At 50.6% G+C, this 27,086-nt stretch overlaps 1 protein-coding gene and 1 long non-coding RNA gene across 3 annotated transcripts in view; both read right to left on the reverse strand.

Moving 5' to 3' along the window:
- Positions 1 to 5,214, reverse strand: part of LOC128315348 (uncharacterized) — a 76,886-nt gene extending 71,672 nt beyond the window's left edge. Inside the window, exons 1-2 of one of the 2 annotated variants that reach the window (XR_008298105.1) lie at positions 4,695 to 5,214; positions 3,313 to 3,393 (exon numbers count right to left, since the gene is read on the reverse strand). This is a non-coding gene — a long non-coding RNA (uncharacterized LOC128315348). The remainder of the gene's footprint in view (positions 1 to 3,312; positions 3,394 to 4,694) is intronic. The other variant, XR_008298104.1, reaches the window with a different exon arrangement.
- An 8,818-nt stretch (positions 5,215 to 14,032) lies between these two features.
- Positions 14,033 to 15,644, reverse strand: LOC128315347 (uncharacterized). Its single transcript, XM_053221784.1, has one exon. The coding sequence runs from the start codon at positions 15,393 to 15,395 to the stop codon at positions 14,058 to 14,060; it is 1,338 nt and encodes a 445-aa protein (XP_053077759.1). The 5' UTR covers positions 15,396 to 15,644; the 3' UTR covers positions 14,033 to 14,057.
- Positions 15,645 to 27,086: the final 11,442 nt, after the last annotated feature.

A 27,086-nucleotide genomic window follows, 5' to 3' on the forward strand; every position in this document is an offset into this window, starting at 1 on the left:
TCAGGCGTACAATATAGTGATTCAACACTTCCATACATCGCCTTGTCCCCATCACCTATTTCACCGGTTGCCGCCATTCACTTCCCCTCCAATAACCATTGGATTAGTGTTTTAGTTGTTCTCTATGATTAAGAGTCTGTTTCTTGGTTTCTCTATCTCTCTCTCTCTCTGTTCCCCTCTGTTTTGTTTCTCAAATTCCACATGTAAGTGAAATCATATGATATTTGTTGTTCTCTGACTTATTTTGTTTAGCATTGTACTCTCTAGTTCCATCCATGTCCTTGCAAATGGCAAGATTTCATTCTTTTTTTGGTTGGAAAATATTCCATTGCATATACATACACCATATTTTCTTTATCCATTCATCTATTGATGGACACACTTGGGCTGCTTCCATAATTTGGCTATTGTAAATAATGTTGCTATAAACATAGGGGTGCATGTGTCCTTTTGAATCAGTGTTTTTGTATATTGGGGGTAAATATCCAGTATTGCTATTATTACATAGTAGGGTAGTTCTATTTTTAACATTTTTTTTTAAAGTAAGCTCCACACCCAACGTGCGGTTCGAACTCACAACCCTGAGATCAAGAGTAGCATGCTCTGGGAGCGTCTGGGTGGCTCAGTCAGTTAAACGTCTGACTCCTGGTTTTGGCTCAGGTCATGATCTCACGGTTCAGGGAATAGAGCCCTGCATCAAGATCGGTGCTGACAGTGTGGAGGCTAGTCTTTGGAGAAATGTCTGTTCATGTCTTTACCCATTTTTAATAGGATTATTCGTTTTTTGGGGGGTTTTGAGTTGTATCAGTTCTTTATATATTTTGGCTACTAACTCTTTATTGGATATGTCATTTACAAATAGCTTCTCCCATCCCATAGACTGCCTTTTAGTTTTCCAGTTTCTTTTACCGTGGAGAACCTTTTTATTTTGATGCAGTTTCAGCAGTTTATTTTTGCTTTTATTTCCGTTGCCTCAGGAGACATATCTAGAAGTGTTGCTATGGCTAATGTCAGAGACATTACTGCCTATACTCTGTTTTAGGATTTTTATGATTTCAGGTCTCACGTTTAGGTCTTTAGTCTATTTTGAATTTATTTTTGTGTATGATGTAAGAAAGTGGCCCAGCTTCATTCTTTTTCATGAAGCTTACCAGTTTTCCCAACACCATTTGTTGAAGAGACTGTCATTTTCCTGTTGGACATTCATTCCTGCTTTGTTGAAGATTAATTAACCATTTAATTGTGGCTTTATTTCTGGGTTTTCTATTTTGTTCCTTTGATCTATGTGTTTGTTTTTATGCCAGTGCCATATTGTTTTCATCACTGCAGCTTTGTAATATAACTTGAAATCTGGAATTGTGTTACCCCCAGCTTTGCTTTTCTTTTTCAAGATTGCTATGGCTATTCAGGGTCTTTTGTGGTTCCATGTAATTTTAGGATTGGTTTGTTCTAGTTCTGTGAAAAATGCTGTTGGCATTTTGAGAGGGATTGCATTAAATGTGTAAATTGCTTTGGGTAGTATAGACATTTTAACAAAATTTCTTCTTCCAATCCAGGAGCATGGAATGTCTTTCCATTTCTTTGTGTCCTCTTTAACTGCTTTCATCAGTGTTTTATAGTTTTCAGAGTATGGGTCTTTCACCTCTTTGGTTAGGTTTATTCCTAGGTGTCTTATTATTTTTGGTACAATTGTAAATGGGATTGTTTTCCTAATTTCTCTTTCTGCTATTTCATTGTTAGCATATACAAATGCAATGGACTTCTGTACATTGATTTTGTATACTGCAACCTTACTAAATTCATTTATCAGTTCTCGTAGTTTTTTTGGTGGAGACTTTAGGGTTTTTATCCATAGTGTCATGTCATCTGCAAACAGTGAAAGTTTTACTGCTTCCTTACCTATTTGGATTCCTTTTATTTCTTTTTTGGAAAATTTTGTCTATTTTGAGAGAGAGAGAGGGGGAGAGAGAGAGAATATGAGTGGAGGAGAGGCAGAGAGAGAGGGAAAGAGAGAATCCCAAGGTGACTCCACACTCAGCATGGAGCCTGATGCGGTGCTCGATCTCAAGACCACAAGATCCATGATCTGAGCCCAAATCAAGAGTTGGACGCTTAACCCACTGAGCCACCCAGGCACCCCAGAAACACTTTCTTTTAATTTTTTTTTTTTATTTTAGAGAGAGAGAGAGAGCACACGCACAATGAGCAGGGTAGGGGCAGAGGGAGAGAGAGAATCTTAACCAACACGGGGCTCCATCTCACGACCATGAGATCACAGTGTGAGCCAATGTCGAGAGTCAGACATTCAACCGACTGAGCCACCCTGGCACCCCGGAGGAGGCAGCTCTAAACTGGTAACAGTCAGTCCCCATTTGGACTGACTGCCCAATGGAGCCCCCAACTTGGTCAGCAATCCAGGTTCCCAGCTGTCTCTTATTGGAGGAGACCCCCACCAGGGGTTAGCCAGGCCCAACACTGGCTCAGCCTTCAAGGAGAGTATGTGCATTTGTGTAGAATAAGGCTTGGAGTTAGGCAGATGCCAGGTATCCCCACGAGCCCGCTCCTGTGACCTGGCCCCTCCCTACAGCTGCTATGTTTCAGGTGCCTGGACCCCTGACCCGCACTGCCCGCACACACGCAGTTTGCTCTCTATCAACTGGCCTCTGGCTGCTGAGGCCCTCCAGGCCTGTTGTGCTCAGGCTGGTCCCCCAAGCCAGCATAGCCTCCAGGGAGGAGGGTACCCGCTCCCTAAATTGAGATGTCCGCTTTCAATGGGCGGTAGTCAATCACCATCTGGACCGCCTCCGAGGCTGTCCGAGGCTTCTCCAATCATCAAGCTTCCCAGGTGCCTGTTACATCGGAAGGTACCCTGACCCTTGCTGGCTGCCTCCCTCCCCCCACCATCCAGCGAGACAGTCCAGATTCCCCCACCCCTGCTGTCAAGTGGGAATACGCACACTTGTGGAGGTTAGCGCTTCAAATGAGGCAGATGCCTGTTTTCCTCACCAGCCCACTCCCAGGACCAGCCTCTCCAGACGCTTTGCCCGGTTATGGGTCTCCGGGCCTCTTTCAGCTGTGCAGCTCCCCCGTGCACCCTATCACGCTATGGGCCATATCAGCTGCCGGGGGTAGCCGAGGCCCCCCAAGCCGGTGGAACTCGGGCGGGTCCCAAACCACCTACCCAGGCCCCAGGGCAGCAGGATCTCATAACTCCTCCACCCCACCCCACCCCACCTCTTTCTGAGGCGGCAGCCCAAGCTGGCAACACTCAGCCCGCATTTGGATTGGCTGTTGGAGGCGGTGAAAACTCACAAGTGTCGCTTTCCGAAGGATGACCTCGGCAGCACTGTAGGCCCCATCCTCGCAAGCTGGTCCAGACTCCTCTCGCCTCACCTAGAGGGGAAATGCGCACGTTACAGGTTAGGGTTCGGAGGGAGACAAATGTCTTCTACCCCAAGGACCTGCCTCACTGACCTGGCCTCTCCGGACCCCTGACCCACACAGACTTCGAATGTGCCGCACCCACCCCAGCGGTCCCAGGGGAGCAGTCGGGGCCCTCCTGGCCTGTGGAGCTCCAGCCAGTCCCGAGCCACCGGCACGGCTTCGCGGGCAGAGGAATCCCATCTCAGAAAATCTAAGATGGCAGCTTTAAACCGGTGACAGCCGGTCCCCACTGGGACTGAAGGCCTGACGGGAATCCTCGGGGCTGGAAGATGCCCAGGACACCCTCAGGTAGGCAGTCCCCGAAGTGGAGCCTCAGAAATGTTACCACGGGGTGGGCTTTCTCCACACCGAGACCATTCGGGCGGCTGAGGTCTTCCCAGACCCCTGGAGTCCTGGAGTGCACCCGCAGTTCAAGGCTAATGGAGTGTGGACTCCACTGATGTGGGCAGCCCAGATCAGGGTGGCCGACCAGGGTCCTGGAGTGATATCGTGTTGGGAAAAGAAGACCGTCGGGAAAACCTGGCCTCAGCCTGATTATACGGATTAACTGATACAACTGTGTGTATCCCCCTGAGGGGAATCCAAAGCAGGGCAGTGCCGCATGGTTGGGGTCGCCACAAACACGAGGTGCCTGGGAGTGTCACAGTCCTATAGGTCCCCAGAAGCCCAAGGCTGGGACAGAGTGCAGAATTTGAATGCGTGGGGAATGAAGGTCCGGGGACCTGGGAACCGGAAAAAGGCAAGCTATGGTGAGAGGCAGGGGCAAGGGTGCAAGTCACGGGGGGTGTGTGTGTCTACATCTGCCTGATTCTATGCCCTAAGCCACACAAAATACACACATTGCCCCCTAAATGCAGAGCTACAGCAAGTGGCCTGTCTTCCCAGAGTGGAGCAGCCCTCTGGCAGAGGAGTCCTCCGGTAACAGATACCTGGAAGAACGGACGGAGAAGCCCAGCTACTCATCAGGCAACTGCTCCACATGGAAACTGTTGCCTCTTTAAAGATGGAGCCCGGAGGGGCGCCTGGGTGCCTCAGTCTCGGGTAGGCCTTCGACTTCAGCTCAAGATCTCACCGCTCCTGAGTTCGAGCTCCCTCCCAGTCGAGCTCTGTGCTGACCGCTCAGAGCCTGGAGCCTGCTTCAGATTCTGTGTCTCCCTTTCTCTCTGCCCCTCCCCTACTTTCTCTCTCTCTCTCTCTCTCTCTCTCTCTCTCTCTCTCTTAAAAATGCATAAATATTAAATTATACTTACGGAGCCTAGGAGAAGCTTCAGGGAGATGCCTCTGTCCAGCAGACTATGCACGGGTTTGGAACCGGCCGTAACTCCAAAGGCCTACAAAAAAATAGCTGCCCAGGCCCTGCGGACGGGGTGCATACTGCGCACGCGCTAGCGAAGCCCGGCGCAAGGTCCTGAGAAACCTGGAACTCCGCAGTTGTGTATACAGGCCAGGTCACAGGAGAGGGCTATTGAGGTACTAAAAACCTGTTAACAAGCCTTCTTTCACACAGACGCGCATAATCAACCTGAAGGTAATGATGGAGGCAACCCCGATGCCGCGAAGCCTGCTGACTGGCCGAGGGGCCTCCTCTAATAAGGGACCCCTGGGGGCCTTGATGGCTGGGGGAGACAGGGACCCCAAGTGGCAACTGGTCCAAAACCGGCCTCAAAAAGAAAGGGTTGCCTTTTGAGAACCGCCGCCCCAGGAAGAGCTTAGCTGGGGGATCTCTCTGCCCAGCGTGTCAGGCCTGGGGCTTGGGCCCCGCCCGAGGCCCCTCCGGCCCGGAGGGCCCCACGTGTCCGAGGCGGCCCGACGTGCTGCGTACTGGGCATGCGCGAGCCTGCACCTGCCGGCGCGGGGCAGAGCCAGGGGGAGGCCGAGGCTAGGGAGAGGGGGGTGGGTGGCGCACGCATCTGCCTTTTCCCAAGCTCTCACCGACGCCAGGGCGCCTCCGTACTCCTTCTGCGGGCGGAGCTGGCGGAGTGTGGACGGCCGGGCCGGTCGCGCTGCGGGGGCTCCTCCGACAAGGGACACCTGGGAGCCGTGATCACCCAGCAGCCGGGGACCCCATCAGGCCGTCGGTGGAAGTGGAGACTGAGTGGGGGCAGTTTCACGGGCCGCCACAGACAGATGTGGGGGCGCGTGCTCCCTCCTCCCTGAGCCCAAGCGGGTGGTTTGGGAACCAGCGAGCTGCTCGGGGCTCCCCCTGCACCCGAGGGGGGCTGACTTGGTGCACGCGGGGCCCTGTGACTAGGGTCTGGGTAGAGGCCCACGTGGAGCAGGACAAGTGGCGAGGGGGGATGGGGACGACCGGGGTGGGGGGAATGAGGAGGAGGGCGGCTGGTGGGGGTATCTGGGAGCCGCCTAATTCCAAGCCCTGAACCACACAAATGCTCGTATTCCTTCATTTTATGCCCCTGAGGTAATATGCACCCTGGCGTAGGTTGAAATGGGAATTAGGTAGATGCCTTGTACCCCCCACAGCCTGCTGCTTCTCTTGTGACCAGGCCTTTCCAGGTCCCTGGTTTTCCTGTGCTGGGCAGCTTGTGCATGAACAGGATACACCCCTCAGCCTAGCCAGAGGGCGGGGTCTCCCCCCTACCGTCTGCCAGGGGCTAGGGTTGGTCCAGAACCTTTTGGGTATCCTCTGGGTCTGATGGAGCCCATCTCCAAAAAGTCTTTCTGAAGTGGCCGCTTTAAACAGGTGACAGTCAATACCCATTTGGACTGACGGCCTGTTGGGGTCCCAGGCTTTCCCACGTGTCTCTTGCTGGAGGAGCTCCCGCAGCCCAGCAGACCCCATCCTGGCAAGGCGGTCCACACTTTTCCAGATTGACCATCAGGGGGAATATGCACATCTGTGTGAGTGAGGACTTGGGATCAGGCAGATGCCAGGTGATTCCGGGACCCCCCGCCCTGGGGGCTTCCCAGGAATCAGGGCCACACCCGGTCTCGTAGTGAACAATTCTAGGGCAGCCTGTCCGGCCCCATCCTGGCAAGGTGGTTCAGACTTCTGCAGATTTACCTTCAGGGGAATACGTGCGTTTGTGTAGGGCAGAGCCTGGAATCAGGCCTTGTGCCCCTGATGCCCGCTCCTTCTCTGGGGCCTCTCCAGACACTTGTCCGACCCCAGGTCCCTGGCCACCCTGACTTGTGTTTCTGCGTATGCCCCTCGTCAGCCTCCCGGGGCAGTGAGGGCTCTTCCAGAGCTGCAGAAGTGCAGGAAGGTCTTGAACCACCTTGATAGGCTCCTGGGCAGAGGAACCCTGTGCCCTACAGTCTGTGTTGGGCAGCAGGTTTAAACTGGTTCCAGCTGGCCCACATTGAGCCTCACTGTCTCTGAGGTGCCCGGTTTCTCCAGCGGTCAAGGCTGGCTTGTGTGTTTTATTGGAGTATACCCAGGCTAGTCAGCTGGGCAGGACGCTGGCAAGGTGGAGTGCTTTCCTCCCATTCTGTGCGCATTTTGTAGTATAATGCTTGGAACTGGGCAGTTGCCAGGTACCCCGAATAGCCTGTTCCAGTGACCTAGGCTTTCCCTACAGATGCCCTATTCCTGGTCCTTGGCTTTCTTGACCTGCACATGCACCGTCTGTACCTGGCCAGCCTGACTTGGGCACCAGGGGGCATTCCAAGCCCGTGGAGCTGGGGGAGGATCCCATCCACTTGAATGGCTTCTGGGTAGAAAGAGCCCACATCAGAAAATCTTTCTGAGGTGGCAAATTTATATAGGTGATGGTGCAACCACGTTTGGATTGGCTGCCTGATGGGGCCCCAGGGTCCTCCAGCAACCAAGGCTCCCAGGGGTCTCCTTTTCGAGGCTATCCCCACCATCCCGGGCAATCCAGTTCCCTCTAGCTGTGCCTTCTTGAAGAATAGGTCATTCATGTAACTTAGGGCTTGGAATTAGGCAGATGCCCTGTCCGCTCAATAGTCCCCTCTAGTTACCAGGCTTCTCCCAACACTTACCCCGTCCCGGTCCCTGGTTAAAGTGACCAGAGCAAGAAGGATTACGCAGTATACACCCATCAGCAGGCCTTGGGCAGTTGGGGCCTTTGGAGAGTGGGCCTGTCCCCAACCACATGTATAGCCTTTTGTGTGAAGGGCGTCCATCCCTGAAAATCTCCGAGGTGGTGGCTTTAAACTGTGGACAGTCAGTCCCCATTTGGACGAGCTGCTTGATGGGGTCTCCAGCTTCTCCAGCCATCAAGGCCCCCAGGTGTCTCTTACTGGAGGATATGCCAGCCAGTCAGCTGGGCCCCAGCCTGGCAAGCAGTCTCGTTTCCTCCAGCTCTGCTTTCAAAAGGAATACATGCATTTGTGTAGATTTGAGCTCGGAGTTGGGCAGATGCCTTTGTAGGGGCCAAGGGCAGATGCTTTCTCTCATCGGAGGACACGTAGGCCAGTCTCTTGGGCCTGATGCTAGCAAGGAAGTGCAGTTTCCTCCAACTTTGCCTTCGAGGGGAGTATACACCTTCGTGTAGGTAAGGCCTGAGATGAAGTCGATGTCTTGTACCCCCAGCAACTCATTCCAGTGAACCAGCCTCTCCCGACCCTTGTCCGATTCCACTCCTCTGGGCTGCCTGACCTGCATGACCAGTACTTCTGAAGCCCTCCGTGGCTATGGAGCTGGGGCTGGTCCCGAACAGCCTCTTGAGTGAATGGCGCCCGTGATGAAATTGTGTCTGACGTGGTAGCCTTGAACTGGCGTCAGTCCATCCGCATTGAGACTGGCTGCCTTACAGGGTCTTTTTCTTCTACGTGAGTCGGTGCTCCCAGATGTCTCTTAGAGGGTACCCCGACCGTCATGTGAGGCCCCAGCCTGGCAAGGCACGGCGGATTTTTCCAGTTCTAATCTCAGAGGAAATTTGAGGGTAGAGCCTGGGGACGGGCATGTGCCTTGAAGCCCCAAAGGCCAGCTCCCATGACCTTGCTGTGTTCCAGGTGCCTGGCTGTTCTGACCTGCTTGGCGGGTGCATCCACAGCTGGGGTCCTCCAGGCCCGTGGGGCTCGGGTAGGGCCTGAACCACCTGCACAGCCCGTGGAGGGGTATAGGAGAGTCAGGGACCCACATTGTGCTCTCACATTCATGTCCTTCTCTCTCCCTGCATCCTACTTCCTCACAGCCCACTCTTAGAACCTTCCAGAATGCCAGGCACAGCCGTAGGAGAGTCTTCCATCAGTCAGGAGTTGTTGCTGAAAGGGAGGCTGTTTCCACACAGGTCCCCACCCTGTGACCATCTTCTCTGCATCAGACTTTCTCACTTCCAGCTGTCCTGGTCAAGGCCAGGAGACATCACGTCAAGTGGAGAGTGTTAACTATACAGGTGAGTGGGTTCTGGACACAGCTCAGCTCCAACAGTTAAGACAGTTGTCGTCGTCAGAGAAAGACCACACCCTCAGCACAATGGTATGGGAGGTGTCCCCTGTCATTAGTGCCCCTCCCACTTGTCTTTCTGCATCTTGTTTCTTTCCTTGGGGCTGCCTCTTCCTCCTCTCTAACCGGCCTTCGGATCCCTAGGTCAGTGCAGGCTCTCCTGTTGTCCTTCACTATTAAAAGTGATTTGAGGGGCAGCTGGGTGGCTCAGTCGGTTGAGCTCCCCCAGCCACTCATTGAGGCGGCCTTTGTCCCCACACTGTCCCCCAGGCTGCTGTCACTTGGAGACCATCCAGCTACACACCCCGTCCTGTGCACAGCGGCAGCTATTTAGGGGAAAGAGCCTCCCGAACAACTGAAGGTAGGTCATATGGTGGTGCACGCCTGGAACCCTCTATGTGGAGGTACACAGAAAGCAGGCATTTGGCCCATCAGGCTTTGTGCCCAGGCCTCGAGTCCCCAGGCATTTCTTCTGGGTTGGGATAATATCTCTGGAGATACAGAATGGACAGCTGCTGAAAGCGTCCGTCACCCAAACGTGTAGCTTGTCTGCCCGCACTTGCCGGGACAGGATCCACCGTGAACTTCTACAGTCATGGCCTGGAGTCCACGTCTCAGCTTTACCATGAGAACAGTCCTCAGGGAAGAAAACCAGGCCCTTCAGGTTCAGCCGAGTCACGTTTCCAGAGCTAGGTGGTAAAAGCCACAAATTGTGCTCGTTCCCCGCTTCCTTTCCTCCCTGCCCACACCAGTCCCTAACGGGAGAAGCAAAGAGGAGAAGGCAGAGGTGACAGAGCTAAACAGACCCAACCCAAAGTCCCCTGGCTATGCTCAGCCTAGAAAGGGCTGCTTCCTGAGAGGTCCCAACCATGGGCTCCAGGGACACAGCTCTAGGAAACCTACCACCTCGGTGCAACCCACAAACATTCAGATAGCCAGAATCGTAAGTTGTCAGATTGGATACTGGTTAGGTGTCTGTTCTGCCCTTCCAGACTTTACGGAAGCTCTGTGTGTCCCTCCCGGTAACAATCTGTCATCCCTGTATCCCCTCCCCCCCTCCCCCCACCCAAGTCCCCAGGGCTCCTCTCTGGTCACTAATCCTCAGAACTCTGGGTCTAATTCAACGGGCACCCGCGGATGGGTGTGTGGCCTGGGGGCAGCTGACGTTAGAGTTAACGGACTTGATCCAGTCAATATATTAGCAATAACAAATTATTTTTACTTACAAATATTTATGGAATGGCCATAAAAGGCTAAGAATAGTTTGCAAAAGGGTTAATCCCAGAATGAAAGAAGGCTTGTGGGATAGGGAAAAGACAGCAAGTGATGCTTCTAAATTAGCCACCTCAGAGCAGGAGGATGTGAAGAAAGGTCACTGCTTGGCGAAGAAACCAAAGTTCGGTGCCCCGAGTTAACAGATCAGACAGAAGGCACCACGACTAAGCCACCGTCGCGTGCCTGGACAGCCTCGGCAGACCTCCTGGGGGGGAGATCGTAAGGTTTCCATGAGGACATTCTGCCAGGCCCGGAGACTCCCCTGGGAGTGACACCCCTGCAGCCTGATTCTCAGAGTCCCTGTCAGTGACCTTTGAGAAACCATGAAGAGCACAGAGATGCTGCAAGCCCGGGAAAGAACAGCTGTCCCCATTTTCAGAATGATGGTAATGGTATCGTCTCAGAGCCACAGACAAGAAGTCTTGGTGTTGATCTTCGGCAAAGTTCAAGAGTGAAACGTTGCACAGAGGGTGTGTGAAAACCTAGACAAGAGCGAATGTTAAAAACCAGAGTGTTTTCCCTAAACGTCAAGGAGGCCTTATGAAAGAAGATCAAAGACGTTGCAAAGGTGGAGGCTCCCCACTCCCCAGGGTGCGTGGCTGTATGAGCGGACGCTCTGCTTCCCTGGGCGGCTGTAGCGTGAACTGGTCTTCCTGTGGCCTTGGTTCCCTGTGTGTCCCTATGGATGTGTCTGGGCTCCTCTTCCTGCCACCTTTGGCCCCACACTATAAACACCCCTGTGTTCTGCTCACCAGAGTGTTCCCAGGAGACAGAAGTCCGCAGCCCGAGGGAGACTCTGTTGTCCTCTCCACCGCCATCCCAGCGCTGGGAGCTGGGAAGGGGGAATGGCAGCAGCTTTTGGAAGACTTGAAGGAGAAGCAGCAGGAGATCTTGAATTTCCAGGAGGAGCAGCTATATCCCTTTGGGAGATAGACTCCAGGTAAGAGGGAGCCCCATTGATAAGGGGGGCAGCCCCATTTTCAGATTTCGCAGAAGGGATATTGGCAAGACAGTTGCTGACCCCTTTTTGAAACTTGTTGGCCCTCTGCTATTTCCCAGAAGGAAGGACTTCTCTGGGAATGCTCTTTTTCCTCCAAAGATAGAGCAAAAAAACCTCTTATGGAAGGCTTCAGCCTATCATGTACCGGAGAAAGGATGTACTCATGCTTCCAGTCAGCTTAAGGATATTAGCCTCACCATAAAGTAGGGGGCATCTGCACCAGCCACGCTGCTCGTCCCCAGCACAAATCCTACAACTTCTTGTCACATGGGGGAGAGCTCTGTAGGGGCAGTAACACTACGGGGCTGCGGTGTCTGTTTCTAGCTAATGTAGCTAATGGCACGACTTCAAGCCAAGTTACGTCACCTCCCTGAGCCTCTGTTTCCACGTCGTTGGAATAAAAGTGCTGGTCTCTGTGATCCCTAGGTTGACATCTAGGGCTAACAGCCCCTAATGCAAAGACCGGCTGATAGCGGGTTGCCCTGGGGTGGCCGAGGGGCCCTGGCACTCGGCGGGCCCTTGCTGGTCTCCTGGCAGCTGCACATAAGCTGGCCCTCCTGCGGCAACAGCGTGAAGAGAAACGGTAGCTCTTCCAGTCTCTCCGGTCAGAGCTACGGCTCGACTGGGCTCTTTCTAGACCTTCCAGAAGGGGCTGAAAGGTATGTGTTCTCCTCATGCCCCCACCCCTGAGCTTCCTGCCCTTAAGGTTGCGGTGAGGTCTTCGCCTTGGGAGTTGTGGAGGTCTGGAAAGCTACCGAGTTCTGTCTCAGAGAAGAGCCCAGCTAGACCTGGGGTTCCCAGGACGAAGAGAGGGAAGCTCTCCTACACCAAGTCCAGAGGTTGGTGACGTGAGCAAGATCCAGCCCAGGCGTCCTCAAAAATAGACCACAAGAGTTTAGCTCCACCCACCTAGATGGCCAGAGAAAAGTCCAAGTCCAGACTATATGGTGGTTTTTTTAAATGCAAGGAACAGTCCTGATAATCGTGTGCAAAGCTCTCAGACGTTGTGAATAATACATACTGACCTCCCATGCAGCCGGTAGAGTGGATGATGTGCTCCTACCCTGACCCATTCCCAGTGAGAAAATTAAACGATCCAACAAAACACATTTGCAGAAGTACCACAAATAGGACTTGGGTTTCAAGCCTGAAATTAAATTTTAAACTCTTTTATTGAGGACTTTTGCTACCTGCTGAAATCATCTAGCCTTTGAGAATCTTCTACAGATGAGACAGGGTATTCTAAGCAAGAAAGTTAATAAATCCAAGCAGGCTGGAACAGAGAGCTGATGCCAATATGATGAAATTGAGCAAAGATGACAAAAATTCCTGAGCTTGATTAAAAATATCAGTAGTAGAAGTACTGGATGGGAGGCCTGGCTGTGTAGCCATTTATGGGCTTGGGGATGGGGGAGTTAGGTAGAAACACATCTACCCAAGCAGCATGCAGGCCAAGGTTGCTGGAGAAGCCAACTCACCCTGATACAGAAGTAGTTTAAACATGGTCTCCATATGGTGAGATCATGTTGGAGATACCGTTCGATTGTGGGGCACTATCTTATAAAAGGGACATTGACAAAGTATACACTGTAATAAAGACATGGCCTATGTTGCTGAGGGGCCTGACATCTCAAAGTGGTTGGAGGAACTAAAAAAAAAATTAGGCTTGGAAAAGATCACGAGGAGATGAGAATTTTATTTGACGAACTGTCAGGTAAAGGAGAGCTGATGTGTTTTGTGTCCCTTCAGGGGGCTGAACAAGGGCCAAAGAGTGAAGGACAATGGGATGTGAACATACATACTTAATGCTTTCCTTAACACTAGAGCTTTCTAGTGTGTAATGGTTGGTTTGTGAAGGAGCAAGCTTCTCCTCCAAGCCTTCTTGAAATAGAAAGGGATGATTTGTCAAGGATCCTATAGAAGCAGCTCTTGCTTTGGGCGAGATGTGGATTCTGTGAGCCTTTCAATTCTCAGTTTTCTTGGTTACGTGTTTTAAAATTCCTTAAGCAGTATAGTTGAAGAATTTTCAGTATTCAGCCAAATTTGAATTTTCATAAAACCTGATTGAATTTCCTAATTTGCCGATGAGAAGGTGAACCAGAACTTGAAGAAATGTAGAGGGTGCAGCAAGCTGAGGGAATAGCTTATATACTGTTATGCCCAGAATTCGTGATCCCCAAAGACCACTAGGGAGCCGAGTCCGATGCAAAAGCAAAGAGCCTTTATTCGAGCTAGCTCGAGCTCAATCCCCTACCTGCACCGACGCAGCGGTGAGATACCAGGGAAAGAGAGCGAGTTTCAAAAGGACAAAGGTTTTATTGGGGCCTGGGGGCAGTTGGTGAGGTAATGGCTATGGCCTCAGCCGATTGGCTGGGGAAGGGTCCTGGGAAAGGGTCGAGTCCTGTTAGGCAGGTGAGGGGGGGGTTACTCAAGGGGAGGAGGTGTGGTCAAGGTGAAGGACACAGAACAAGATGGAGTCGGCTGGCGTAGGCCCGCCCTTTCATTCCCCCCTTGTCATGTAGCTTAGGGACCCAATCATGGGACCGGCTGCATTTATGGTGACAAGGGGAACAGAGTTTGGAGGTTTACGCAAAGTTCTGGGGAACCAAGTGTCCCTGGGGTGGCTCTGGGACGTCTGATTAAGTATTGTCCCCGAGCTGGTGTCTATGATCTGCCAGGTGATGTTTTGGGGGGCGTGGGGACTCCCGGCAGCATGAGCAATGGCAAGCAGAGTTAACAGAGTTACCAATATTAGGTAGGTCAAATGCGCTGTAGCTTGAGCTTGAGCGGGTTGTGTTGGTCCAGAATGATGGCCCATCACATGACAATGTCATTCCGGATCGAGGAGGGGTCCGCTGGCTGAGCGTGGGTGTGATGGACCCAGGTCGCGATGCCTTCTACCTTGAGAGCGGTGGGGGTTGTCAACACCACGATGTAGGGTCCCTTCCAGCGCGGCTCGAGAGTCTCTCAGTGGTGCCTCTTGACGTAGACCCAGTCTCCTGGCCTGTACTGATGAGGTGTCGGGATCGGGCCAGCCTCGTAGATGGCACGGAGGCGCGGCCAAATGTCCTCGTGCGCCCTCTGGAGCCCGCTCAAGGAAAGAAAAAGTTCTTGATCTTTAAACTCAGCAATAAGTTCAGCTCGAAGGCTGGGAATAACAGGGGGTGGCCTGCCAAACATGATCTCGTAGGGAGTAAAACCCAGAGTGTAAGGAGTGTTTCTAACCCGGTAAAGGGCGTACGGTAGGAGAGTCACCCGGTCCCCGCCAGTCTCCATGGTTAATTTGGTAAGGGTCTCTTTTAGGGTTCTATTCATTCTTTCTACCTGTCCTGAGCTCTGGGGCCTATAAGCACAATGTAATTTCCAGTTTGCCCCCACCGCCTTGGCTACTGCCTGTGTTACCTGCGAGATAAAAGCTGGTCCATTGTCTGATCCTACCATGGCAGGAAAACCATACCTGAGTAAGATGTCTTCTAGTAGCTTCTTAGCCACCGTCTGAGCCGTTTCATGCTTGGTTGGGTAGGCCTCCACCCAGCCAGAGAAGGTGTCTGTAAATACCAGGTCCTCGTGTAGAGCCTCGTCAAAGATGGTGGGTGAATTTTTGAATCCCTGAGGTAGCCGTGTCCAGGTGAGTTGCCCACTGGAGCCCTCCTCCGGATCATGCCACTCGAAGACGAACAAGGGTTGGCTCTGGGGTGCCAGCGGCAGACTGAAGAAGGCGTCCTTTAAATCTAGTACAGTATACCAGACCCTGGAGGGCGCCAAGGAGCTCAAGAGAGTATATGGGTTGGGAACAGTTGGGTGTATGTCCACGACCCTCTTATTTACTTCCCGGAGGTCTTGTACCGGTCGGTAGTCATTTGTGTGAGGCTTTTTGACCGGCAGTAAGGGGGTGTTCCAGGCAGACTGGCAAGGAACTAGTACCCCTAGGCTTCGTAGTCTCCGGATGTGTGGCTGGATCCCCTTCCAGGCCTCCTGAGACATGGGGTATTGTTTGATCCTTACCGGACTCTCTCCTGGCTTGAGCTCTACCAGGACTGGGGTCCTGTGAGCGGCTAGTCCCATCCCCCCTGTCTCTGCCCAAACTGAGGGGAATTCTCGTAGCCATCTGTCTATATTATCCTCTCTCGGGAGCGCCTCCTGGTGGAGGAGGTATTCATCCTCCAGTTTCATGGTCAGGACCTGGATGGGGTGGCCCTTGCCATCGGTGACCTGAGGCCCCCCTTGTCTGAAAGTTATCTGAGCTCCAATCTTGGTCAGTAAGTCCCGTCCTAACAGTGGGTAGGGGCATTCTGGTATTACCATAAAGGAGTGGGATACCCGGCCCGTTCCCAAATCTACTGTTCTTCAGGTAGTCCATGAATACTGGCTCATACCAGTTGCCCCTTGTACCCAGGACTTCTTGCTGGCTAGTTTTCCTTGTGGGGTGCGGAGGACCGAATGTTGTGCTCCGGTGTCGACAAGGAAGTCAATAGGGGTCCCCTCCACTTTAAGAGTTACCCTGGGTTCGGGGAGAGGGTCCGAACCCTGGCTCCCCTAATCACTTAGTTCATCCAGCTCTAGGACTTTTACTCCATCAGTCTTGCTTCCCTTCCCGCTGGCTCTTTTTGGACAATCTCGGGCCCAATGCCCTATCTCCTTGCAGTATGCGCACTGATCCTTCTGCAGCCTCTGCTTCCCCCCCTTGGTGCTTTTACCTTTTCTTGTGTCGTCTGCCAGCTGCCGGAGACGGCGGTCTCGTTCCTCGGGGAAGTCAGCAGTGGTAGCTAGTAGTATTCTGGCCAGGCCTCGAGTCTGCTTACTGCTGGCAGCCGCCATGGCGCGAGCCTGCTTGTCCTCAGGAGGCTCCCGGTTATTATATACCTTTTCGGCTACCACCAGTAAGTCCTGCAGACTTTTTTCTCCTAGTCTATCTATTTTCTGTAATTTTCTCCTAATGTCTATGGCCGATTGGTTTACAAAGGCCATGAGAACAGCTGCCTTGCTTTCCGGAGCCTCTGGATCCATGGGGGTATAGGTATGGAATGCCTCCATGATCCGTTCTAAAAAGGCAGCCGGAGATTCATCTTTTCCCTGTTGTACATTTCCTACCTTGGCCAAATTGGTTGGCTTTCTAGCAGCCATTCGGAGACCCCCCATTAGAGTCTGGCGGTAGACCCGGAGCCTCTCCTTACCTTCTGCCGTGTTGATATCCCACTGGGGCCGAGTTAAGGGGAAGGAGGCATCTATCTGAGCCTGGTTGGTGGTGGGATTCCCGTCTGCGCCTGGAACTAGTTTTCGGGCCCCACTGAGGATTCTTTCTCTTTCTTCAGTCGTGAACAGGACCTGCAAAAGCTGCTGGCAATCATCCCACGTGGGCTGATGGGTAAAAAGAACAGAGTCTAAAAAATCAATAAGCCCTGCCGGTTTCTCAGAAAACTTAGGATTCTGAGCTTTCCAATTGTAGAGGTCACTAGTGGCGAAAGGCCAATAGTGATGGGGCTGCTTCCCCTCCGCGTCTGGGGGGTCCGGTGGCTCGCAGGGGCAGAATAGTGGAGTCGGCGGTGGAGGCGGATTGCCCCCTCTGAGCCCTTTGTCTGGTAAAGGGCGGCCTTCCCACTGGAGCGTTTCCGCCTCCCGCTCTCGGAACAGCGTCTGCCTCCCCCCGAGGGGGAGGATGGTGTTCTTCCGGCATCCTAGAGGGGTTATACGGGGGAGGAAAAATTAATTCTTCTTCAGTACCCCCCTGTAGGACAGGGTAGAGGGGTGCTGAAGGCTGGGTAAGACTTTTCCTCTTCTCTGTCTCCTGCAAAGCAAGAATGGGTTTTGGCTCCGGAGGGAGCAGGGTTAGGAAGGGCTTAAGCCAAGAGGGTGGGTCTTCTACAAGGTTCTGCCAAGTGATAATGTAAGGGAGCTGATCAAGATGGCCTGCCTTAGGCCGAGAGATGATACTCCTGACTCGGTGGATGGTAGGGAGGTCGAAGGTCCCCTCTGGTGGCCATCCGACATTGAAAGTTGGCCACTCGCTAGAACAAAAAAACTGCAACCGACCCTTTCGGACTTCCACACTGAGGTTGTTAGCTCTTCCCCTCACATCCTTAAAGTGATCAATCATAATACTTAGAGGAGTAGTCTGAGTCTGTCCCATAACGTCCGTCCAGCAAGTCCACAGAACAAAACAGAGAAACACAAAAACAGACAAACAGAGGGCCCCTAGAAAGTCTTCCAACTCCATGGAAGCAAAACTACAAGCTAGCTTAGACCTTTGAGGGGATTCCATGTCCCTCCAAAACCGATGAGGGGATTCCACGTCCCTCCAAAGACGACGGCCTCACGCCGACCAGCGGGAGCGACGCGCCTCGTCTCAGACCTTTGAGGGGATTCCACGTCCCTCCAGAAGGGAGAATCAGAACGTCTTCCGAAACTCCCGGCCCGTGGTCCTCCAGTGCGTCCACTTAGACCGCGTCGGGCACTACCAGAATTCCAGAAATGAGCTCACACAGAAAAGACAGAACAAACAGACACTAACCGTGGCCAGTCAGGCTCTCCGGTTCGGGGGTCCCTCAGGGTCTTGGGGATCCCGGGCCAAGCCCCCAAATGTTATGCCCAGAATTTGTGATCCCCAAAGACCACTAGGGAGCCGAGTCCGATGCAAAAGCAAAGAGCCTTTATTCGAGCTAGCTCAAGCTCAATCCCCTACCTGCACCGACGCAGCGGTGAGATACCAGGGAAAGAGAGCGAGTTTCAAAAGGACAAAGGTTTTATTGGGGCCTGGGGGCAGTTGGTGAGGTAATGGCTATGGCCTCAGCTGATTGGCTGGGGAAGGGTCCTGGGGAAGGGTCGAGTCCTGTTAGGCAGGTGGGGGGGGGGTTACTCAAGGGGAGGAGGTGTGGTCAAGGTGAAGGACACAGAACAAGATGGAGTCGGCTGGCGTAGGCCCGCCCTTTCATATACAAAGTCATGGGGGCACCGGGTCAGTGGGGAATGCTGGGGACAACCAGCTTGGAGGGGAGCTTTGTGTCAGGGGTGTGAGAAGTCAGCTCAGTTGAAAGGAGAAGCCCTACAACGTGGGATGAAAGTTTGTATTCCACAAAGTGGACAATGGAAAATGAGTATTTTTTTTTTTCCCGAGCAAAATAGGTGTTTGATGGGAACAGAACTCTCAAATAGTGAGAATGGTGGGTCATCTGGAGGCCAGAGACAGGGGACTCAAAACCCTCATGGGAATTCTATTCTTGGTTTTGAAAGCTTGTTTAATCCTACCTTGCCTAGCTCCCCTGGTTATACCGTCTGAGATCTCCAGCCTCACTGAGACAATGGTTGAAAGAAAAACGGCCACGCACGTGATGACGTTATGGAAATATAAACCTCTAAACCAAGATGATGCCCTTTGACCCAAAATAGGGGGGTCCGAACATCAAAGGGGGCAATGTGGTAGAGTCCCCTCCCTAAGGAATGTGGTGAGAAAAGACCTCAAGATAAAGGAAGGCAACCGGCTGTGTGCCTATGTGACATTCCTCATGACCCTGTGACATGAGACCGCTCAATCAGACTGTATGTCTGTACGTAAGTCTATACGTTACCCATATATGGGAGACAAAGAAGTAGGAAATGCATAAAAGGATACACCACACGGCTCATTTTTGGGGCACAAACTCTCTGAGCCCGTGCCCGCAAGAATAAAGTTGCTTCCTGGAAAGAAAAGCCTCAGTGCCACGACTCTGCGAGAATCCTGCTGCATTCTCTGATGCGATGTGGGCCAGGAGCAAATGGTCAAGAAAGAATTCTTGAAACATTTTTGGTGTAAAAAAAGGTGGTCTTATTGTAGCACAGCGACAGGACTCGTGGGCAGGAAGAGCTTCCCCGGGATTGTCAGGAGTGATTAGTTATACACTTTTAAGTTGGGGCAACGGAAGTTTCCAAAAGGATTTTCATATGTTAAGGAGACTTCTGGGATCCTGGAGGCCTGGCTATTATCAAGCTAAGGTTGTTTTTCCCTCTAGCAAGGCATTAACATCAAGACAGTTAAGAGTTCCTGGAGGAATGTCATGATCTGCCTGTTTCAAGTATTTGTTGATGGGCTGCAAGTTACACGGAAATTTAATTCTGTCCACATTTCCTTTTGCCTTTGTTCTCCGCATCATTTCCCCCTGAACAGTTTTGACCCTTAAGTCTGTAAGGTTGCTGAGAGTGGAAGGTCTTACCTTCTGTTACTTCTTCCTGCTGAATGGGGAACAGAGATAGGACCTATGGGTCAACATTGGTCAGTTGGGGAAGATGTATCCGCTGAATCCAAGGTAGAAACATAAACGAATTTCCTTGAGTAGAAAGGGTCATCTGAAGGCTGGAAGTTATGGCATGAAGGAGTCTTGGCAACAGGCAGGAAGACGCTGGAAAAGACGACAAAATGAGGTTAATATTATTATGAGAATAAAGCCCAATAAAAAAGACTTTTGATAGTTGACCACAATTTTCCTCCAGTTCTTCATTGTTGTTTGGAGAGAGGTTTGAGGCCTTCCACGGGTTTACAGGAATAAGAAGGTGTGTTAGCTGGTACTGTGGATTCCCACGAGGAAGGCAAGAGGTTTAATTTCTTGATCGGAGTCCACGAGGAATGTCCTTCTAATTTTATGGCTGTGGGAGTACATCATGTGACCTGATACAGGCCCTTCCCTTTTGTAGTTAAATTCCTTGCTGTGTTAGCCTTCCAATCCTTTAAATAAACCATGTCCACTGGGTTTATATGTGGTGGGTTGCTAGTAACTGTCAGATCAATAGTAGGGAGGATACGGCCTGTGTATTTAGAGATTTAGAAATATTCACTCTGCCTTACGGGCAGACTTATTTGCTGGGAGCGCTTTGGCCTCAATAATCTGAATTAGACTGACTGTTGTACACCTGGCTCTTCTTATCTCCTTTTCCATGAAACTACTGCCATCAGTAAGTCAACTGTCAGCTGCATTATCAAGAGGAGAATCTTTTATGTCTGAGCTGCTGGAATAAACAAGATCAATAGCCCCTGTTCTGTAGGACATCCTGAGGTTCCTGCACCTGCCGGGAAGTGACAGTCTTTACTCGCCTGGTAAGGCTGCCGGGGACCCTGTAAGCAAGGTTACAGGTCAGCATTTCCAAGGGACTCTATTGGCTGCATGCTTTGTAAAGTCAATCTCAGCTCTCAAAAGCTGTCTGCTCATACCTGAGTCTATGCAGGTCTCTCAAGTATGACGTTCCAGGGGCATCTGGGCGGCTCAGTCAGTTAAGCGTCAGACTCTTGGTTTCAGCTCAGGTCATGATCTCATGGTTCATGGTTCGAGCCCCGCACCAGGCTCCATGCTGACAGTGCAGAACCTGCTTGGGCTTCCCTCTCTCTCCCTCTCTCTCTGCCTCTCCCCCGCTTGTGCTCACTCACTCTCTAAATAAACAAACAAACAAAAAACAAACTTAAAAAAATGACATTACAGTCAAAAGCCTTGATAAAATAGCCAATGTTTTCGATGGTGTCCTATTACAAGGAGAACAGATTTTTATTAAACTTATGCAAATGCTGTAATTGTCATGGAAGAAAGAATATTCACTGAGGGGTTTTGGATTCTGGAGGGTTCAGGTAGAGAGAAAATTTAAATGCTTCAATTTGTTCACAAGGGAATAGTTTGTCATATTTCTGTAAGTCATAGATTATCTTAAGAGAAAGTTTCCTTAATCTGGAAGAGCAAACATGAGAGAACCAGAAATGTTTCAAACGGGAGTCACAAAAATTATAATCCTCTTCCTCAATTCATTTAGTCCCATGTTAATAATTCTTGTTCAGTTTGAATCCAGCCTTTTAGTCCTGGAAATTCTTACCCAGTTCAGTTTTAGAATTTTAAAGATGACAAAAACCTGCATTTGTCAAAAGCCCTTTTTATGAATCCCCTTGAAGATGAAACATGTTTTACAAGAGGGTAAGTATCATAACTTTAGTACCAATAAACTAAAAAATGGACACAGAGATCTGGGGGGAGTTCATTATAATACAGCTGACAAAGAAATCTGGTTATTTCTGTGACACATAACACTTGAATAATCAGAATATCAAGTAATGGCCTTATACCAAAACATATGAAAACTTTAGGAATGCATATGATCTCTAGACTAGTTATAGTATTTACCCAAACAACATAACCCAAGGCTTATTATTTAACAGTGTTAAGTTTAACATTCCAAATAAAGCCTAGTTAAAAAGACTTTATGTACAGTTTAAATCCTGGGAAATTTGTTAACAACCTCAGAAAGTTATAAATCACATGCCTAAATAGGATTACAGATTATTAGAAAACTTAAACCTTAATTATTTATTTAACCAAGGTGGCAAGAGATTCCAAAGGCAAATATGTAGGGTTATATAGTTGTTAGCAAAACTTAGCTCCTTTAACATTGAATTTTGTTCTGTTTTTAAATTAGTGTTTTTATTTTCCTTTGGTAAGTCAGTAGCAGATGACTGGATCGTTTAGTATTTCTATTTTAATATAAACCTTATGGTTTTCCACCGTGGCTGTATGATTTCCATTTCCATCAACTGGTTCTCTACACCTTTGTCAACACTCGTTATTTCTTGTGTCTTTGATATTAGCCATTATGTGTGAGATAATATGTCATTGTGGTTTTAGTTTGCATTTCCTTGATGATTAGTGATGTTGAGCATTTTTTTCGTGGCTGCTGGTTAGAGTAGTATTGGCTGCAACATTTCTTTTAGGTCTTTGATTATATCATGCCACTCTCTTCTGGCCTACAAAGTTTCTGCTCAAAAATCAGTTGATAGCCTTATGTAGCTGTCTTTGTATGTAAGTACTTTTTCCTCCCTTTGCTGCTTTTAAAATTCCCTCTATAGCTTTAATTTCTGCTAGTTAAATTATGTGTTTTGGTGTGGATCTTCTTGGGTTCATCTTGTTTGAGGCTCTCTGTATTCCTGGAACTGGACGTCTGTTTCCTTACTCAGATTGGGGAAGTTTTCAGCTATCTCTTCAAATAACTTTTCTATTATCTTTTCTCTGTGTTCTCCATGTGGCATGCACATGTTATTATGCTTAATGCTCTGAGTTCCCTTAACCTAGTCTCATCTTTTTATTCTTATTTATTTATAATTTAATTTAATTTTCTCAATTTACATCCAAGTTAGTTAGCACATAGCGCGACAATGATCTCAGGAGTAGAGTCCTTAGTGCCCCTTACTCATTTAGCCCATCTCCCCTCCCAGCACCCCTCCAGTAACCCTCTGTTTGTTTTCCATATTTAAGAGTCTCTTCTATTTTGTCCCCCTCCCTGTTTTATATTATTTTTGTTTCCTTTCCCTTGTGTTCATCTGTTCTGTGTCTTAAAGTCCTCATATGAATGAAGTCATATGATATTTGTCTTTCTCTGACTGATGAATTTCACTTAGCATAATACCCTCCATTTCCATCCACGTAGTTGCAAATGGCAAGATTTCATTCTTTTTGATTGCTGAGTGATACTCCATTGTGTGTGTGTGTGTGTGTGTGTGTGTGTGTATATGTATACATTCTAAGCAGGAGCTTCTTTATCCATTTATCTATTGATGGACATTTGGGCTCTTTCCATACTTTGGCTATTGTTGATAGTGCTGCTATAAACATAATCAAAGACCTGATCAAGACAAAACATAAGTTTTGGTTTTCTGGGCAGACAAAAGAAAAAAAGCCTTTGTTTACATTTTCTTACTAGCAGCAGACCAACAATCCAAGAAAACTTTGTCTTTAACAGAGAAAAACAGAATTCCAATCTTATAACAGTACACTTTTAAAACCCATTCATTTTAACCTTAGTCCTGACTTCACATAAAATTCCTTTCCAAAGATTTCCCTTCACAGACCCCTGTAACCTTTTCTTTTTCTTTTAATGTTTTATTTATTTATTTATTTTTTAATTTTTTTTTCAACGTTTATTTATTTTTGGGACAGAGAGAGACAGAGCATGAACGGGGGACGGGCAGAGAGAGAGGGAGACACAGAATCGGAAACGGGCTCCAGGCTCTGAGCCATCAGCCCAGAGCCCAACGCGGGGCTCGAACTCACGGACCGCGAGATCGTGACCTGGCTGAAGTCGGACGCTTAACCGACTGTGCCACCCAGGCGCCCCAATGTTTTATTTATTTTTGAGAGAGAGAGAAACAGAGTGTGAGTGGGAGAGGGGCAGAGAGAGAAGGAGACACAGAATCCGAAGCAGGCTCCAGACTCTGAGCTGTCGGCACGGATACCAATGTGGGGTTTGGGATCCCACAAACCGGGAGATCACGACCTGTGCCGAAGTGGGACACCTAACCGACTGAGCCACCCGGGTGCCCCACTCTGTAACTTGTTCGTTCAGGTTTTGTCATAAGCCTTTTTCTTTTTTTCATCATTCTTAATTTCATTTAGCAGAATTTTAACTCCTAGGAGCCTTGAAGGAAAACTAAGTAGCAACCAATTGTAAACTGGCTGTTACACCAGAATTCTTTAGATCTGAAATTTATGAAGACGTTTCACAATTTTAAAGACTTGCTTCTCCATAGTACAATCTTTGATTTCTAATCTCTGTCCTCCCACCTCAGTATGCTCTGTATCAGTGTTGCTGGCCTTCCCAGATCCCTATCCTGGCGTCCCATGACCTGATTTGTGGGGCACTAAGCTGAGTGGACAATGTTCCTGTGTCCGAGGCAATCCTGGTTGTGGGAAAGCAGGGGGTGGTGGCCTGGTTTATTCCCAGCGGCTGTCCTCCACCTCTCCTGCCCGCCGCGTCTGCCCTTCTTGTAGAAAGGTCTCGCCCGCGCTCTCCCTCTCCTCTCAATGCCCCCCGTCCATCTCACTGCCCCGTTTCAATATGTTAATACTGACCCAACCCCCAGTCCCCCCACACGTTCCTTTCTACTTCCTTCCTTTCTTTCCTTGTGCTGTACCATTCAAGTCGCCACCTCCATGGCCATATCCTCAATTGCATTCTAAGTAGGAGCTGTTTCTGCTCAGGGTTGTCTAAAGAAGGGCCACCTCGACCTTTCCTCTCAGAACCACAGACAAGCCTGTGAAGCATCGTCGTCCTCGTGAGCATCTGTTGAGTGTGGACCTACACACGCGCTGTCCTGAGCCCACTTTGGTAGCTTGTTATCTGTTACAGTCACTCTGGCACGCGGTCATCCAGGGGCAGAATAAAATCACTCAATCCAATGGCTAGATATCGTGGATTCGCGTGCAGATGGGCGGCCTGCGCGGAAGGGGTAGGAAACCAAGCAGCCGCGGGATGGTTTTTGTGCGGACTGAGCAGGGGCGGCAGGCAGGCAGGGAGGCCTGTCAGCCTCACAGTTGAGAAGAGGCCTCAGCTGCTGTGCTGTCTGAGCCACCAGAGACACACAGGCGGGGAAACAACCCCACCCCGGGAGTTCCCCCAACAGGAGGGCAAGACGCGCATTGGAGCAAATGAGTACAAGGAGCTCCGGGCGGTGCTAGAAGCCATCCTCTGGCGGTGAAAGGCAGATGCGCAAGCAACATTGTCTCGGGCCAGGAAAGTCACAGGTTCATGGCTGTGTAGGTTCTCCGGGTGGAGGAGAACATTGCACGTAATGGCAGCCGTATCTCAGTCCCCGGAGACAGAGACGGTTCATTCGGGCCAGGTGAAGCAGAAGGTGGGATTAGGGTAGGGCAGGAGTGCCAGTTCCAGAGCAGGGTCCTTTGACTCTGAAGCATGGGACAGGCCTAGAAGCTCAAGGAGTGTGGGGGAAGCCGGAGTCCGGGGGAGTCTTGCCAGTGGGAGGTCGCTGCTGAGGTGGGGAGGTTAGAAAAGGCTTTCACAGCGTCCAGCAGGCCCACGCCTGTGCCTCACTCATGAAGGAAGCCTGAGCCCGGTGCTCAAAAAACACCGATCTCTAAGCCCGGTGATGTCCACGGCCACTCCCCTCCTCCTGGGTGCCGGGCAGCCGAGGGGGCCGTGAACCTGGGAGGAAGACGAGGGCCCCGCACCCCGAGAGGAGGAGTTGACCTCCCTCTGGACTGGTTCCCATGGCAGCCTCCATGAGCCCACAGCCCCGCGCTGCCCGGCCATGTGGTGAGAGACAGTGTCCTTTCCTGCTTCCGTCCCCTCCGTCCCAAGAGTCCTACGGATCAGGAGCCGGATGGTGAGTTGGGGCAGATGAGACCTCAGATGCATGTCTCCGGTGGGAGGTTTGTCATCCACGGTGGCCGCTTTCACTGCAACTCTGACGACGTACCCTCCCCTCCTACCCCTGGCCCCCAGGGAGAAGAAATGAAAGAGGGAAAGGACAGAAATAAAGAAGGCAGAGAAGGAAGACGCATAAACCCGTTTCTTTCACTCTCTGAAGGCTGGCTGAGCTGAAGTTCAGGGACATGTGAAAGTGCAAATGCCTACTTTCCCACCCCACCCCCACGTCTGCATCGTCAAGCATGACCACAGAACGTCGAGAGAGACGACAGCCACTTGTAGCCACCCGCTGCATGCCGACACATCGGTACCTCAGCGTCCCTGGGTCAGGCCTGGGGAGAGCCAGCCCCCCAGGTGCCCTCAGCCCCCACGCCTGCTCTCTGTTTGGCGGAGCCCTGGATGTGAAGGTTTTCCAGTCCCTCCCGGGGATTCTAGGGTCAGATTAATCTTGTCGACCCTTGGGGAGGGACTCAACTATGCTAATTCCAAGAGAGGGTATATTTTGCCATCTTGACGTTGACATCAATATTTACAAAACCGTTGATCATCCCAGGCCAGCTCTGTGTGTGCAGTGTAATATTCCTAGCTAGCAAGTCTTATTCGGGATTCCCCGGGCAAATGAACTAATGTCAACACTGTTGGCTCCTGTTCACTGCTGGGGGTTCCAGTACTGCCCGGGGTCAGGCTCTCTTCAGCAACAGGCATGGAGACCCGTGCACATCTGCATGGGGGCTTCCAGGTTCCCAATGGTCCCATCTAATGGCCTCATCCTAATCTGGCCTCATCTGGAGGCTGTTAGAGACTTTCACGGGCGGGGGATTCCAGTCCAGGAGTAGTTAGGAAGATTGTAGAATCCTACTTTGGATTTTAAGAGACACAGAGCACTTCTGACCATTGACAGAGAGCTTGTCCCTCTTCCCCAAGGACAGTCCAAGAAAAGGAACTTCTGGAACTGAGAACCAAACTGTCCAGACAGGAGAGACTCTTGCAGAGCACGGCTGAGAGTCTGAAGACTGCTGACCAGGAATGGAAGAGGAAATTGTGCTGTGGATGGATGGTGACCAGAGAGGCCAGGGGAGGGGGGAGACTGATGTGATGTCCCCAAACCTCCTGGCCACGAGTAATTGTGGATGCAGAGGGAGGAGTGCATGGGGACAGCAGGAGACCTTGAGCTGAGTGATGAGAAAAACACCCTTTAGAACAAACACCCGGGGCTGGTCTGGGCCCAGCTGGTCATTTCTGCCTCGTGGGGCTGTTCCACTGTTTCAGTGACCATGACACGTGATATTTTGAAGAAGTCAAAGACGAATGTGTAGGTAAGGAAACCACGGCACGAGTCAGAGCCACAGAGCCCACCCCAAACCCATCCCCATCTGTCTTCAGAGTCTACAGGTGATCCCCGACCTGCTCTGACCTTCCGGCTGAAGATTTCCAGGCCTCTTGTAGGACACGGGTCCTCAGTAAGCATCCTTGTAGCTTCTTTCCCTGTCACCCCTCCCACCCCTGCCATCTTGGTTCCCTATCACATTGTCGCCCTCCTCTCTCCTCACCCACTTATCCCTCCTTTTGGATGGTTTGGGGTCTGGAGAAATGCAATTCAGTTGGTTCTCAATGTCAGAGGACATCTGGGAGTCTGCGTCCGAATTGGCTTCCAGTAAAGGGATCCTAGGGCCAGTTGTGTGTTCCCGTTTTTCCCATACCACTTGACGAAAAAGTAAAAGCCAGAGGCAACCTACTAAGTCAATTGCACTGCACACTGTGGGGCTGAGAACAGCAATCAGATTTTGATATGTCTTTTTCTTTAAGCAACATTGCAAAAGAAACCCACTGGATCTT

Source organism: Acinonyx jubatus, chromosome C2 (genome assembly GCF_027475565.1).
Source record: "Acinonyx jubatus isolate Ajub_Pintada_27869175 chromosome C2, VMU_Ajub_asm_v1.0, whole genome shotgun sequence".
Lineage (NCBI taxonomy): Eukaryota > Metazoa > Chordata > Mammalia > Carnivora > Felidae > Acinonyx > Acinonyx jubatus.

Coding starts and splice junctions, on each gene's coding strand:
- LOC128315347 (XM_053221784.1), bottom strand. CDS start 15,395: ATGGTAATACCAGAATGCCCCTACCCACTGTTAGGACGGGACTTACTG.